The sequence below is a fragment of the Megachile rotundata genome, chromosome 4 (genome assembly GCF_050947335.1).
Source record: "Megachile rotundata isolate GNS110a chromosome 4, iyMegRotu1, whole genome shotgun sequence".
NCBI lineage: Eukaryota > Metazoa > Arthropoda > Insecta > Hymenoptera > Megachilidae > Megachile > Megachile rotundata.
Genome location: NC_134986.1, coordinates 20,996,240 through 21,014,013, shown reverse-complemented (window position 1 = coordinate 21,014,013; position 17,774 = coordinate 20,996,240). Strand labels below are relative to the sequence as shown.

At 38.5% G+C, this 17,774-nt stretch overlaps 1 protein-coding gene across 1 annotated transcript in view; it reads left to right on the top strand.

Moving 5' to 3' along the window:
* Positions 1-17,774, top strand: part of dpy (fibrillin-like protein dumpy) — a 123,192-nt gene that overhangs the window by 95,978 nt on the left and 9,440 nt on the right. The window contains 13 exon segments of the mRNA XM_076531097.1: positions 117-440; positions 760-1,086; positions 1,187-1,507; positions 1,583-2,041; positions 2,334-2,687; positions 2,757-2,969; positions 3,043-3,240; positions 3,367-3,561; positions 3,633-4,001; positions 4,211-4,423; positions 4,486-4,677; positions 4,751-4,963; positions 5,065-5,247. Of these exon segments, the coding sequence (XP_076387212.1) occupies positions 117-440; positions 760-1,086; positions 1,187-1,507; positions 1,583-2,041; positions 2,334-2,687; positions 2,757-2,969; positions 3,043-3,240; positions 3,367-3,561; positions 3,633-4,001; positions 4,211-4,423; positions 4,486-4,677; positions 4,751-4,963; positions 5,065-5,247 (3,561 nt within the window).

Sequence of the window (17,774 nt, the reverse complement as noted above, 5' to 3'; positions counted from 1 at the left end):
CTCTTAATAACTCTCCATGCATGACTTATTCAAAGATCATTTTGAGATTCGAACTTGGACAGCATTGGAGCATTAAAAATTTCAGTATTAACCCAACGAGAACGTTTGCTAAGCAGAACCGCAGTACGAGGAACCCAGCCAGGACCCATGCAAACCCTCGCCGTGTGGACCAAACTCCCAATGCACGGTGTCGCCAGATAATAAAGCCTCCTGTTCCTGTTTGCCCGAGTTCGTAGGCTCTCCTCCCGTCTGTAGACCCGAATGTCTCGTGAACAGCGAGTGTCCCGGCAATCAGGCTTGCGTTAGGCAGAGATGTACCGACCCCTGCACAGGACTGTGCGGCACTAACGCTCTCTGCCAAGTTACCCTGCATTACATCCGTTGCGTGTGTCCCGAAGGATACACCGGAGACCCGTTCACAGTTTGTTCCGTGATCAACAGTAAGGAATACCCCTGTCACAATTCTAAAACGAAATCATTCTTCAACGCAGTCATTCGGATAATTTTAACAATTCAATTTTTCAGTCATCTGTAAATACTGTATATAAAGATTGTACGATACACGAAAGATTGCATGTCGATTAGTATCTTTTCTATTTTGATATTCTTATCAGATTTTGTTCATACACGTTCTTCATTCTCTTCAGTTTCACATCTCTTCTGTACATTCAATTCGCTTTCTTGTAAATTAACTTTGACTGTCTCGACTGTCTCTTCTATTAACTTTGTTTATTAATTCGACTGTCTTGTGATTTTTAGTTACACCCGCGCCACCAACGCCATCGAGACCGTGCAGTCCTTCACCTTGCGGCGTCAACGCGTACTGCAGAGAAAGGTACAACACCGCGTACTGCGAGTGTCTGCCCGATTACAGAGGAAATCCGTACGAAGGCTGTCAACCTGAATGTTTGATGAACACCGACTGTCCGAAATCGCAAGCTTGCATCAGGACCAAGTGCCAGGATCCTTGTCCCGGCACTTGTGGAGTCGGAGCGATCTGTGCGGTGTCCAACCACATTCCTATCTGCTCTTGTCCTGCTCTCACCATCGGAGACGCCTTCACTCTTTGCCAAGCGGTTCCAGAAGGTATTTAGATATTTGACTAGAGAATTTGATTATCAAGAAGGTACCGAGACATTTGACTCGCGATTAAATGTACACACATACTAAATGGAATGAAATACAGTTCCAAAAGAGAGGGATCCCTGCTCACCATCGCCATGTGGTCCAAACACCGTCTGCGAGAAGGTCGGCGACACTGCAGTCTGCAAGTGTCTCCCTGGTCTGCTAGGAATTCCATCCAGCATCACTGGCTGTCACCCAGAGTGCGTCATCAGCTCTGACTGCCCAGGAGACAAGGCTTGCATCAACAACAAATGCATCAACCCCTGCACGCAGAATGTTTGTGGCATCAAGGCCATCTGCAAGGCGATCAACCACAGCCCACTTTGCAGCTGCCCCTCTTCATTGATCGGCAATCCCTTCGAAGAATGCTACCCGAAAATCGGTACACAACACGAGATCACATTCTGACACGATGCCCATACTGACACGATGCTATAACGTAACGATTTCTTTTCAGAAACCGATCCTTGCAGCCCATCTCCGTGCACCTACAACGGCGAGTGCAGAGTCAGGAACGGCGTCGCTGTCTGCATTTATCCAGAATGTGTCATCAACTCCGACTGTCCTCGAGACAAGGCCTGCTTCGCGCAGAAATGCAGAGATCCTTGCATCGGTGCCTGCGGAATCAATTCGCTATGTCAAACGGTCAACCATAAGCCCGTCTGCTCGTGTCCCTCTGGTTTCACTGGCAACGCTAGGATCCAGTGCACGATACCCGTGGTCGAAGAACCGATACCGGAGTGCACTCAGAATTCTGAATGCCCGAACGATAAGACTTGTTATAATCAGAAATGCGTCGATCCTTGCACTCTTGATTCCTGCGGCTACAATAGTCGGTGTCACGTGCAGCTGCATAGAGCTGTTTGCGTCTGCAACGAAGGATTCACTGGCAACCCTCAACAGTTCTGTCGTGAGAGTACGTATTGTGAAACGATTTTGCTATTTTTATTTTTGAAGTTTTCTCAAGATTTGTAGATTCTCAAGATTTCATATCAAGTTGCATTACAAGCAAGCTCCATTCATATACACTCATGCCACTCGTACAGTTACATAGTTCACACACACCACAGTATTGTACACAAAATGAACGAGTATTATACATGAAATGAACAAGTATTATACAGAAAATGAAGGAGTTTTATGCATGAAATTAATAAGTATTGTACGTGAGACAATATATGAAATGATGAAATATTTATTTTTCACAGTTGGATGTCGCGGTGACAGCGATTGTCCACTGACCCAATCGTGCATCAACAACGAGTGCGTGGACGCCTGCTCGGTGACACAATGTGGCATCAACGCGCTGTGTTCGTCCGACGGATACCACAGACCACGGTGCTACTGTCCCGAAGGATATCTGGGTAATCCATATCAGAGATGCGAAAGAGCAGAGTGCACCAACGACAACGACTGTCCATCTTCGTTGGCGTGTCGCGACCTGAAATGCGTGAATCCTTGTAATTGCCCACTCTCGGCTCAGTGCTTCGTCATCAATCATCGTTCTACGTGTCGCTGCCCTCCGGGCTACACCGGTGATCCTTATAAATCCTGTCTGATGGGTAATTATTCAGATTTAATTATAAAATGTATAGTAAACGCAGCGAATTAATTAATTGTTCGTTTATCAGAACCGATAGAACCACAGCCTCAGTGTCAGGTGGACGGAGACTGTCCCAGCAAACTGGGTTGCTTCGGTGGCGTCTGTAAAGATCCATGTATCGAAACGAAACCTTGCATCGCTGGCGCGAAATGTTCCGTTGTGGACACTTTGCCTATGAGAACTATGATCTGCGAATGTCTGCCAAATTTCGCTGGTGACGCGACTGTAGCTTGCATTCCGGGTAAGAATTGCATAATCCTATTTCGAATGATGAAAGTTGGAATAGTAATAATAATCACGATGTCTTATTTTAGTGGACAAACAAATTGAAGCGATCTGCAAAGCTGACTCCGAGTGCACCTCCAATCTGGCTTGTTTGAACGAACAGTGTATCAACCCGTGCATCATCAGTCCTTGTGCATCCAATGCAGAGTGCTCGGTTCAAGATCATTATCGTCAGTGTCACTGTTCTCGAGGGACGACCGGTGATCCGTTCGTTAATTGCTACAGAGGTAACTATCAATGAATTAATAACTACCACAAGAAATATCATGTAGCCATGAAGCGTGGCTGACGTCCTAAGTTACTGACTGAATTAGTAAATGAATACCGTGATTAAATCATTTTAATTTTTACAGACACTGACTCATTCCCGGAGTGCACAAGGAATTCCGACTGCGTCTCCAGCGAGGCTTGCATAAACCAACTATGTCAAAATCCATGTGTCAGCACCCAATGTGGACTGAACGCAGAGTGCGTCACTGTCAATCACCATCCAACCTGTCACTGCCAACAGAACTATGCCGGTGATCCCCAAGTGCAATGTTTCAAACGTATGTATCCAATAACGATCAACCTCAAAAGCAAAAATCTATAATATAAATTTAATGTATCTTCTTTTCAGCCGAGTGCAAAGCAGACAGCGACTGTCCCGATGACAAGACCTGTCTGAGCGACAACTGTGTCACTCCATGTCTGGTGGGAGACATTGCCTGCGGTCGTGGTGCAGAGTGCATCGCGGTTTCGCACAGGGCGCAATGCGTTTGCCCTCGAGGCACCCAGGGTGACCCTCGAATCGCTTGCATTTCTGCGGTGTGCCATTATAACGAAGACTGTGCTGATCACGAAGCTTGCGACAGGTTGAACAGAGTTTGTCGACCTGTTTGCGAGGATGATACCTGCGCTGAGACCGCGGAGTGCGTTGCTAGGAACCATCAACCGAAGTGCAATTGTCCTGCGGGAACTGTGGGAAACGCTTACGTCGAGTGCACTGGTAAATACTATAAATCAGTTATGTATACTTTGCTGGAGCTGTATTCTGTGAAAGCTGACTCTTAAATCTTTCTGACCCTCCTCTAAGCTTTGCAAGCAGAAGAGGCTCTGTCCAGGGCTTTACCTTGTTACGACGATTCAAATACACTCAAATTATTACGAATTCAGAATCGAGAATTACTTAATTTACTGTGGTTGTCTTTTAACCAGGTGTGCCCGTCGATGTGGAGTGCAGAGAGGACAGCGAATGTTCAGCATACTTGGCGTGCATCAACGCAAAATGCCAAGATCCTTGCCTGTCCTTGAACATGTGCTCTGGAGACCAACAATGCAAAGTATTGAACACGGTACCGCTTCGAACGATGATCTGCACCTGTCCACCAAATACCATTACCGACATCAATGGACTATGCAAGAAGATCGGTAAGTACCGATTGGAGTGTATCGATTCAGAATAGCACATTTATTACTATAAATATCTACAGTGCTAGCGGACGTCAAGTGTCACCAAGATCAAGACTGCAACGACTCTGATAAATGTATCGATGGAACATGCATCGAAGCCTGCCTCACCACCCAGTGTGGTCTGAACGCTCAATGTAAATCTACGTCCCACACAGGAATCTGCCAGTGCTCGCCTGAATTTACTGGCAACGCCTACATCGAGTGCATCAGATGTAAGATTCAACTTGTGTCAAATATAATCAACCTCTTAGAATTGAAAAACCTAACAAAATATCTATGTTGCAGTCCCTGTAATACCACTGCCACCGATTCGCCCAGAATGCTACGCCAACAGCGAATGTTCGACTGACAAACAGTGCATCAACTCTCTTTGCGTGAATCCATGCGTTGCTGAAGACACGTGTGGCAGGAACGCGTTGTGTCACGTGGATAACCATACTCCGATATGCAGGTGTCCTGCTAACTACGTCGGTGATTCCAGACTCAATTGTGTACCACGTAAGTTCGACACTGGGCATTCGATTTAATTTTGAACAATTTTGCTTTTGAAATTGAACAATTGAATCATTATAATCGAACGAAACAATGCTTTCTTGCAGCGGAAATTATGGCTGAATGTACCTCGAACAGCGACTGCGCGGGCAATGCTGCCTGTGTCAACAACTTGTGCATCAACCCGTGCAATTGCGGTCCAAATGCAAGGTGCAACGTCGTCGATCACTACCCATCCTGCTCCTGCTCACCCGGTTATTCTGGAAATCCTCAGTTGGGTTGCTTCAAACGTAAGTCACCATAATATCTGTTTCTTTTGATATATCTTGGTATTATAATTATTGGTATTATTGAGCGAGCGAGTCGAAGGCGAGCGAAGCTCTTATACTTGACTTTGCAATTTCTTTGTCCGCGTTTTTCTTTTGCACCACTCAACCAATTCTCGTCAAATTTTGCATGCACATGCGTATGTACATCCAGATGGACAGAGAAAAAAAAAATTTTAATCGGACTTGCCACGAACGAATAATCACCGAAAAAACTAATCCTAAAAAGTGAGGGTACGAACACGCATATAAGGAAAATAAAAAAATGAATATTTCGGCACTTCGACAACGTAGTATGCTTCCTGAGGCATTTAGAAACAAATTTTTATTAGGGTTTGATGCGTTTTGATGCCTAATAAAGACAGGAAATCAATTTTTGTCGAATTCGGTCCAAAACGGTACAGGTGGCGCCATCTAGCGGCGAGCGGCGGAACTACGAAAAAATAAAATTTCGATTTTCTCAAAAACTAGGGACTTTTCCGAAATTCTGAGATATACAAATTGTTCCTTGTCGCTTACGGAATCGAACGAATCTAATTATAGCCTGCTAGAACCGTTATTAAAGAAAATAAAAAAATAGCCCATTTTATGGACTCAAAAAATGGCGTCCATCTAGCGGTGAAAGTTGGAACTACAAAAATAGAAAATCTCGATTTTCTCGAAAACTAGGGACTTTTCCGAAATTCTGAGATATACAAATTGTTCCTTGTCGCCTACGGAATCGAACGAATCTAATTATAGCCTGCTAGAACCGTTATTAAAGAAAATAAAAAAATAGCCCATTTTATGGACTAAAAAATTGGCGTCCATCTAGCGGTGAAAGTTGGAACTACAAAAATATAAAAATGCGATTTTCTCGAAAACTAGCAAACTTTGAGTACTTCTGAAGCTCAGAAAGTGTTATGTGATCGCATTAGAAGCAAAATAACGCAATAAAAGCTTCCTGAAAGCTTTAATAAAGAAAATAAAAAAATGTCATTTTATGGAGAAAATTTGTGGCGCCATCTAGCGGCGAAACTGCGAACTAAACTGAAAAACGTATGTCCGAACACGCGTTAAGGAAAAATATAAAAGGTAATATTTCGCAACTTTGACGACGTAGTATGCTTCTTTAGACATTTTAAAACAATTTTTGTTGAATAAGTTATTCATTTTCTTACATATTAAGCCCAGAAAATCAATTTTTATTTGTCCCCTTTACTGCGTGCTGGGACATTCATTTTTTTAGTTTAGTTCGCAGTTTCGCCGCTAGATGGCGCCACAAATTTTCGGCATAAAATGACATTTTTTTTATTTTCTTTATTAAAGTCTTTAGAAAGCTTTTATTGCATTATTTTGTTTCTAATGCGATCACGTAACACTTTCTGAGCCTCAAAAGTACTCAAAGTTCGCTAATTTTCGAGAAAATCGCATTTTTATATTTTTGTAGTTCCAACTTTCACCGCTAGATGGACCTCAATTTTTTAGTCCATGTTTTGGACTATTTTTCTATTTTCTTTTCTAGTGCTTTTAGGGGGTTCTTGTGGCATCATATATGTTCCGGAGAGGTCACAGATTGATTTCTGACCCTCAGAAGTACTTAAAATTCGCTAGTTTACGAGAAAATCGAAATTTTAGTTTTTCGTAGTTCCGCCGCTCGCCGCTAGATGGCGCCACCTGTACCGTTTTCGACCGAATTCGACAAAAATTGATTTCCTGGCTTTATTAGGCATTAAAACGCATCAAACCCTAATAGAAATTTGTTTCTAAATGCCTCAGGAACCATACTACGTTGTCAAAGTGCCGAAATATTGCACTTTGCATGTACAGTAGAATTGACATGGGCGGCTGATGTGCGTATCGCAATACTGACACAAAATAATTAATTACTCATTACCCGAACATTATTTATGAACTTTTATGATCGAACCATGTAAATAATGCATTGCTGACATCTCTTCAATCATAAAAGTGCACAAAATATATCCACAAAACGTGTAATTAATTATGCAAAATGACCTCGTGCATACTGCTTGTCACCGTGGCTGACCTTATTAGCTAATAATTAATTAATTTCATTAAAAATCTGAACAAATATGATACGAGAAAGTAGCTGAGGGTTCACTGAACATTCTTTTATAATAAAAGTGCATAAATTGTGTTTAGAAAATGTGTTATTAATTATTTCATATCAGCTCATGCGTACGATGTATTCCGCCGACTTCGTGTTGGATATTAATTAATAACTAATTATTAACAATAAAAATGTGAACATATGTGATATGAGAAAGTAGCTAGGGAATCTCTGAACATTCTTTAACCATAAAAGTTCATAGACTGTGCTCAGAAAGTGAGTAATTAACGATTTTGCATACTCATTATTGTGTATATTCCTCCTGCGCGCTGCCCGCGCATGCCAAGGAGCAGTCGTGAGATTTTATCTCACGCGAGAGCTTTATGCGCATGCGTCAGCTGACGTCACAGCTTGCTGCCAAAACCGTACCTAGCCGGTACACGCAGTGGTGACTGATGAGGGCACCTCTATGATCCTACATAATTTTTCAAAAATTCTTATAATTGCACTGTAAACTATGAACGTATAGGTTGGGTTAGATTACTATACAACTATATTATACATATATTACAAGTAAAATTACAATCGTAGCTCTTAAATTCTAAATTGTGATTCTAAATTAAATTCTAATCGTAGCTCTTAGCTCGGTATAGTTCTCTGAAGATTTTTTAAAGCCTTCAGAGAACTATACCAATTACCAGGTCACACCACGTGGAGGTGGCTACGATAGCGACCCACCCTAACTCCAAATCCCTTCCTCCCTCCAAATGCAACCTCATTTATCAGAAGGATAAATGAGTTCTGACTCTACTTAACTCATACGCTCGCATATACAAGTTCTTTACCACAATCCAGCAAAGAGCTTGTATCACACACACACACACGCACGCACATACATTAACTTAATACAAATTGCATAGGATCCCACGCATACGCTTAACTTATTCTAAACGCCGCACGGTACCTCTCATTCTAAGATTGCACTCAAATAATCTATGCCGAATTCAAAAAGCAAAGGGAAATAAGAAAGTTAGAAGAACTTTCTACTAAAAGAAAAGAAAGTTAGAAGAACTTTCTGTCAAAAAAGGGGAAGAGTATTTTTCGTCAAGCGAACTTTGCTTTCCATGGGTCAAAGGGTAGCCCATAGTGGCTTACGTGAACCACGACGGCAAAGATGAACCGAAGATACCTTTGGTAAGAACGAGTGATACACCCCAGTTGGCGGAGGGTTTCCCATTTCTGACGCGCGGGCGACTTATACAGAGGACACCCTTACCGTGATGCCCCTTGGCAGTATGGCGGCAGATCGGGGGGGCACATCATGCTATGAGAGGTGCTCCCCCCGTTCGGCCCCGCCGGGCAAAGAATATCACTCGCCCTACACCGGCACTTGCAGCTCACCTCTACCGCGTGTTCACAGCGCTGTGAACCCCCCATGATCCACTTGGGCGCAGAACGATTGACAAAAAATAACGGGGAATACTAGAAGCTAACGAAAGTTAAAAGAACTTTCTCTCACAAAAAAAAAAAGAAAGTTAGAAGAACTTTCTGTGAAAAAAGGGGATGAGTATTTTCCGCCAAGTGAACCTCGCCTTCCATGGGTCAAAGGGTAGTGCATAGTGTCTTACGTGAATCACGAGACAGAGATGAACCGAAAATACTGGCAAGAACGAGTGACACATCCGCGGAAAGTTTCCCATTTCTCCCCGCTTACGTTTTAGGTAAGTCTTACTGCAGAGAGGAAACCCTGCCGTGAGGCACCCGATCGAGACGGAACATCAATCGATCGGCCCCGCAGAGATGTGTCCCTGGCGCTACACCAGTACTTGCAGCTCACCTCTGCCCGTGTTCACAGCGCTATGAACCCCCAATGATCCACTTGGGTTCGGACCGATTGACAAAAAATAACGGGGTATACTACAAGCTAACGCGTACAAAGTTTGAGAATTGGGACGATGAGCGCAAGTTGGAATGAGAGGTACTTACAGGGACCCACCCGCCCTGCCCACGAGCACACTTAACTTAAAACTAACGCACGCATAAAATTAACTTAAAACTAGCGCACGCAAAAAATTAGCTTAAAATTAGAGCACGCATCCCTCGATGATCCCTCGATGATCGATGTCTTCAATGATGAACTATTCAGTACCTGTACAATAAGTAGGTATGACAATAAAAAAAGGGAACAGAAAAAGAAATGCAAGATTATTTAGTTAAAATAAAAACATGAAACATCTGAATGAAATTAAGACAAACACGAACTGTTAAAATGAAAATCTGTAACATAATTAAGACAAATAAGAAACATTAGAAGTTACTTGCATAAAATAAATTCCTGAAACAGACAAAAATAGTTAAAACAAAATATAAATCATTAAAATTTATTTACATAAAAAAAAACCTGAAATATATAAAAATAACATTCACTCATACTGTAATACATTTTCTAAATGCCCTACGTGTACCTCTTATTCTAAAATTGCACTCTCATATAAAACTTTGTAAAGAAACTTTGTAAATGAAACTTTGTAAAGAAACTATGGAAAAAAGTAGAAAAGGAAGAAAGTTGTAAGAACTTTCTCCCAAGTTTGAACAAATTAAGAAAAGACTAACAAACTATTACTATGCAAAAATCTAATATGTAAGTTAAAAAATTGTGACAAAGATGAGTGCAATTTCGAACAAGAGGCACTTACAATGCGCGCAAGCTTTTCGCCACATGACGTGACGAAAAACCTGCGCCCGAGCCCACCCTTCCTCCCACAGCTCGGAATTAATGTAATTTAGACATGAAATTGAGAAGTTATAATCGTAGCTCTTAGCTCGATATCGTTTTCTAAAGTTAATTTCGTGAAAAATATTTAGAAAACGACACCGATTACCGGGTCACACCACGAGGAGGTGGCTACGTTAGAGAGTGACCCACCCTAACTCCAAATCCCTTCCACCCTCCAAATGCAACCTCATTTATCAGAAGGATAAATGAGTTCCGACTCTACTTAGCTCATAGGCTCGCATATACAAGTTCTTTACCACAATCCAGTAAAGAACTTGTATCACACACACACACATACATTAACTTAATACAAATCGCATGGGATCCTACACACGCACGCTTAACTTATTCTAAACGCCGCACGGTACCTCTCATTCTAAGATTGCACTCAAATAATCTATGACGAATTCAAAAAGCAAAGGGGCAAAAAAGAAAGTTAGAAGAACTTTCTACTAAAAGAGAAGAAAGTTAGAAGAACTTTCTACTAAAAGAAAAGAAAGTTAGAAGAACTTTCTATCAAAAAAGGGGACCATTATTTTTCGCCAAGCGAACCTTGCTTTCCATGGGTCAAAGGGTAGCCCATAGTGGCTTACGTGAACCACGACGGCAAAGCTGAACCGAAGATACCTTTGGCAAGAACGAGTGATACACCCCAGTTGGCGGAGGGTTCCCATTTCCCCCAGCGCTTTCGCGTCTTACCACAGAGAGGATACCCAGACCGTGATGCCCCTTGGCAGAATGGCGGCGGGTCGGGGAGGCACATCAGAGTATGAGAGGTGCCAACCCCGATCCGCCCCGCCGGGCAAAGAATATCACTCGCGCTACACCGGCACTTGCAGCTCACCTCTACCGCGTGTTCACAGCGCTATGAACCCCCAATGATCCACTTGGGCGCAGAACGATTGACAAAAAATAAGTGGGTATACTACAAGCTAGCGCGTACAAAATTTGAGAATTGAAAAGATGAGTGCAAGTTGGAATGAGAGGTACTTACAAGGACCCACCCACCCTTCCCACACGATTACAATTAACTTAAAATTAACGCACGCATAAAATCAACTTAAAACTAGCACACGCATAAAATTAACTTAAAACTAGCGCACGCATCCCTCGATGATCCCTCGATGATTCCTCGATGATCGACGTCTTCAATGGTGAACTATTCATTACCTGTAAAATAAGGAGGTGTGACAATAAAAAAAGGAAATAGAAAAGGAAATGCAAAATTATCTGGTTAAAATAAAAACCTGGAACATCTGAATGAAATTAAGATAAACAAGAATTGTTAACATAAAAACCTGAGACATCTCAATGATATTGAAACAAACAAGAATCGTAAAAATAGAACCCTGAAACATACAAATACAATTAAGACACATATGAAACATTGAAAATTGCTTATATAAAATTAAATCCTGAAACACACAAAAAATAATTAGAACAAATATGAAACACTAAAAATTACTTAGATAAAATAAAAACCTGAAACATACAAAAATGATTAAGCCCTAAGTGTGCCTTTTGTTCTAAAATTGCACTTGTATAATTTAAAACTTTGTACAGAAAAGAGGTAAAGAAGAAAGTTGGAAGAACTTTCATTTAAGTTTTGAGCAATTGACAATAAAAATGGCTATTACTACAATCTAATATGTAACAAGTTAAAGAATATTTGTAAAGATAAGTGCAAGTTAGAACAAAAGGCACTTTGCGCAAGCTTTTCGCCACGTGTGACGAAAAACCTGCGCCCGAGCCCACCCTTCCTCCCACAGCTCGGAATTAATGTAATTTAGATATGAAACTGAGAAGTTATAATCGTAGCTCTTAGCTCGATATCGTTTTCTAAAGTTAACTTCGTGAAAAATATTTAGAAAACGACATCGATTACCAGGTCACACCACGAGGAGGTGGCTACGATAAGATAGTGACCCACCCTAACTCCAAATCCCTACCACCCTCCAATTGCAATACCTCATTTATCAGAAGGATAAATGAGTTCTGATTCTACTTAGCCCGCTGGCTCGCAAAAATATACAAGTTCTTTACTATAGTATAACAAAGAACTTGTATCGCACGCACGTACGCTTTACATCTTAAAATTTAATACGCTCATGGGAGCCCCCACTCACACTCATACTAAACGCACGCGTACCTCTCATTCAAAGATTGCACTCATGTAATCTATAACGCCGTAAAAAAGCAAAGGGGAAGAAAAGAAAGTTAGAAGAACTTTCTACTAGAAACTAAGAAAGTTAGAAGAACTTTCTGTGAAGAAAGGGGATCAGTATTTTTCGCCAAGTGAACCTCGCCTTCCATGGGTCAAAGGGTAGTCCATAGTGGCTTACGTGAACCACGAGACAGAGATGAACCGAAAATACTGGCAAGAACGAGTGACACATCCGCGGAGGGTCTCCCATTTCTCCCCGCTTGCGTTTGAAGCAAGTCTGACCGCAGAGAGGAGACCCCTGCCGTGAGGCGGCAAATCGAGATGGTTCATCAATCGATCGGCCCCGCAGAGATGTGTCCCTGGCGCTACACCAGCACTTGCAGCTCACCTCTGCCGCGTGTTCACAGCGCTATGAACCCCCAATGATCCACTTGGGTTCGGAACAATTGACAAAAAAATACTGAGTATACTACAAGCTAACGCGTACAAAGTTTGAGAATTGAAAAGATAAGTGCAAGTTTGAATGAGAGGCACTTACAGGGACCCACCCGCCCTGCCCACAAGCACACATTACTTAAAACTAACGCACGCATAAAATTAGCTTAAAAGTAACAAATGCATCCCTCGATGATCCCTCGATGATCGATGTCTTCAATCTTCGCGTATACGCATTTCACACATTCACTCATGCATACTATAATATGTTACAATAGACGCAACTTAAAACTAACTTAAAATTACTTAAAATTAATGCATTAGTTGATGAAATCCCTCGAAGAAAGTCTTCAATGATGATCTATTCCTTACCTATAGAATGCATGCAGAATTCATGCTAACATTTAAATTTATATTAACATTTTCGGAATAAAAGTGAAATAAAACTCGAGTTGACTCGATAAAAATACGCAAATAAGATACAATATACTTGGGAAATATATAAATTAAGAGAAACATGAATCATTAAAATAAAAACCTGAAACATACAAATATAGTTGAGACAAGTATGGGTCATTAAAAATTACTTACATAAAATTAAAATCTGAAACAGACAAAATGTAATTAGGCACATATGAAAAATTGAAATACTTACATAAAATAAAAATCTGAAACAGACAAAATGTAATTAGACAAAATAACAAGTTGAATTACTTACATAAAATAAAAACCTGAAACAGATAAAAGTAGTTGAGATAACTATGAAATAATAAAAATTACTTTCATAAAATAAAAATCTGAAACAGACAAAATGTAATTAGGCAGATATAACAAATTGAATTACTTACATAAAATAAAAACCTGAAACAGACAAAAGTAGTTGAGATAACTATGAAACAATAAAAATTACTTTCATAAAACAAAAATCTGAAACAGACAAAATGTAATTAGACAGATATAACAAATTGAATTACTTACATAAAATAAAAACCTGAAACAGACAAAAGTAGTTGAGATAACTATGAAACAATAAAAATTACTTTCATAAAACAAAAATCTGAAACAGACAAAATGTAATTAGGCAGATATAACAAATTGAATTACTTTCATAAAATAAAAATCTGAAACAGACAAAATGTAATTAGGCAGATATAACAAATTGAATTACTTACATAAAATAAAAATCTGAAACAGTTAAATATTTATTAACACAGAAAATAAATTACTTACTTCAAATAAATTCCTGAAACAGACAAATAATTTATTAATAAAGAAAATAAATTACTTACTTAAAATAAATTCCTGAAACAGACAAATATTTATTAACACAGAAAATAAATTACTTACTTAAAATAAATTCCTGAAACAGACAAATAATTTATTAATAAAGAAAATAAATTACTTACATAAAATAAATACCTGAAACAGACAAATATTTATTAATAAAGAAAATAAATTACTTACATAAAATAAATACCTGAAACAGACAAATATTTATTAATAAAGAAAATAAATTACTTACATAAAATAAATACCTGAAACAGACAAATATTTATTAATAATGAAAATAAATTACTTACTTAAAATAAATTCCTGAAACAGACAAATATTTATTAATAAAGAAAATAAATTACTTACTTACAATAAATTCCTGAAACAGACAAATATTTATTAATAAAGAAAATAAATTACTTACATAAAATAAATACCTGAAACGGACAAATATTTATTAATAAAGAAAATAAATTACTTACTTAAAATAAAACCTGAAACAGATAAAAGTAATTATGACAGAAAATGGAAGGAGCAAAAAATGAAATCTCCCTTTATTCGAAACGAAACTCTTGAAAAATCGAGATCATAGGCGTTGAAAACCTTAAAATCCGAAATGAAATTATAGATTCAAAAACCTCAACTCCGAAATAAAAAGACGTAGAGATTAGGAAACCTCAAAACTTGAAATAAAATCACGGTACTCTTTGAAAACCTCAAATTTAAAATAAAAACCTAAAGAGATTAAAAATTTCAAGACCGAATTGAAATCACCAGGTGGTCCAAAGACTTCGACACTCGAAGTAATATTGTCGCATGAAATGAAAGAGAAACTGAAATCAAAGTACAAGAATTAAAAACCAATTAAAAAAATAAGTTAGAGAGAGGAAGAAATAAAGTCTTGAAAAGTTTGAAGCTAGAAATAAAATGAGATAGAGTATTAGAGGCCCTATCAGTGAGTACAGGATGCAGGACACACACCATTCACACACTCACGCATACTATAATACATTTTAAATGCCCTACATGTACCTCTTATTCTAAAATTGCACTCGCATATAAAACTTTGTAAAAATTGCAAGAAGATAGGAAAGAAAGTTGGAAGAACTTTCTTTTAAGTTTAGAGAAATTGAGAAAAGAAACTACAAAAAATAACAAACTATTACTACAATCTAATACGTAAGTTAAAAAATTTTGACAAAGATGAGTGCAATTTAGAATAAGAGGTACTTACAATGTGCGCAAGCTTTTCGTCACATGACGTGACGAAAAACCTGCGCCCGAGCCCACCCTTCCTCCCACAAGCTCGGAATTAATGTAAAACTGTACATAGCTTACCAAAAATAAAATGCTGAAATAAATAAAAGTTATTAAGACAAAAATGAATGATTTCATTACTTACTTGAAATAAATATCTGAAACAGACAAGAATAATTATGACAATTATGAAATATTGAATTACTTACATAAAATAAAAATCTGAAACAGACAAAATTCTATTAACACAGAAAATTGTGGGAGGAGGAGCAAAATTTTTCTTTATTACAAGAATTTCAAAAAATACAAAACGCAATGAAAATTGCGGATTTGAGGAGACAACATAACTTACGAAAGAAGAAACACTAAAACAGACAAAAATTTATTAGCACAGAAATTTAAGAAGAGAGAACAACTTACCAGGAATTAAATTCTGAAACTCACAAAAATTTATTAACATAGAAAATTTCGATCAATTTAAGAACTTACCAAAAATTAAATTCTGAAACAGACAAAAGTTTATTAACATAGATTTTACAGAACAGAGAACTTACCAAGAATTAAGTTCTGAAACAGACAAAAGTTTATTAACCTATACAATTGTAGGAAAAAAAGTGAAACGACAATATCGAAAAACAGAAAACACAATAAAAATTACGAATTCAAGATCAATCAACAATAAAACATTTTATACAAAATCAATTCCTGAAACAGAGAAAAATAATTAACACATAAAATTGAGGGAAATTAAAATCGCGAAGGGATATACAAATATCGTATCTCGAAATATAATCGCGAAGGGATATAAAAATCTCTAATTTCATAAAATAATCGCGAAGGGATACAAAAATCTCTAATTTCGTAATAAAATCGCGAAGGGATACTAAAATCTCTAATTTCGTAATAAAGTCGCGAAAGTATAAAAATCTCGAATCGCGAAGGGATATGCAAATCTCTAATCTCAAAATTTAATCGCGAAGTTATGCAAAAATCTCTAATCGTGAAATTTAATTGGGAGGGCATAAAAATCTCGAATCGCGAAGGGATACAAATAAAATCGCGAGTGGCTATGCTCGTAAAAATTCGAGCAATACGTGACGATACATTTCGTATCGTTCAAAAAGCACATGTAAAATACAAGAAAATAATAGCGAGCATAGTGACAAATGACTGTCCATCTTAAGATCTTAAGATGGACAGCCATTAATAGTTCCCCTCTTCTTTGGCAAATTTTGCCGGGGCTCTTCGGCATATAGCCTCTTCTCTCTTCGGCAAAGCCTCACAAAAATCACTCACGAAATTTTACGGTAACTCGGACATTCTTAGTTTTCAATTACATAAATTCTCAATTTTGCTATCAATCTCCATAAACAGATAGCAGGCAGTTTTATAAAAATAAAATTGCATTACTATCCATTTATTTCGATCGATAAGAAAATCGAAATTTTATGTAATATCTAATAAGTTAGTTTGATAATCAAGAAAAATACTGAAAAAAGATATACGACCAGCGATTCTTAGAATGCGCTGTCCGTAAAAGAATGTCCGAGCAGATTATTTTATTTCACTGCACTTCACTTCACTTCACTATATACTTCATTTTTGCAGTCGGATCTAGAACCCGACTGCGACTTACAAACTAAAAGGCCTGGCCTGAACGAACAATCGAGTTCAAGAGATATTAAATATATTCATATTTAATTTTTCTCTTCTCGATTTTTCGTAAACCCCCCAGATGCAAGCATCTCACGTGTGAGAGAGGAGGAAAGAGAAACGTGAAAGCTTGCTCTGGCCCTACCTACTTAAAACTAACTCATTCACACCAGAAGTAAGCTACCTGCCTGCCTATCGCTATATTTAAAAAATTGCAAAGTCCATTCTCACAAAAACACACTCCACGGTTCTCACACATACCACCCGGGTGCAAAAAAGCCTAATCCTAGGGAGTACGTCCCGGGACGTCTCCGACACCCGAGTTCAATACTACATTCACACTCTAAGTTCATACCTTTTTGCTGAAATCGATCGACAATCGACAGTGAACATACATATTTCATTTTCGTACTCTTTCGAATATTCAATGTAATATGCACATGTAATAATTTAAACTACTCATACAATTTTCTAACTTAATTAATTTATAAAATTTTCAAATGACTCTACTTGCATTTTGTATGCATTCTCAAATGACTCTACTTGCATTTTGTATGCATTCTCAAATGACTCTACTTGCATTTTGTATGCATTTTCAAATAGAATTTTGCAAAATTTAAAAAATAAATCTACAGTTTAATCGACACAAGGTCCACGACCTAACCACACACACACGTGTAACTTGTGTCGATAATTCACTGTCAATTTGTCGATCGCCAAAACATCTTAAAACTAAACCGTGTCCACCTGCCCTAACTCATGCGAGTAGCAACTAAGCACGCGCATGAATTTAGAGCATAAAAATGAACACGGCCACATGTATTTTGACCTACCAGTTTTCTTCATGTGTGCTGAAAATCCTGAGCTAAAAAGCATAATTA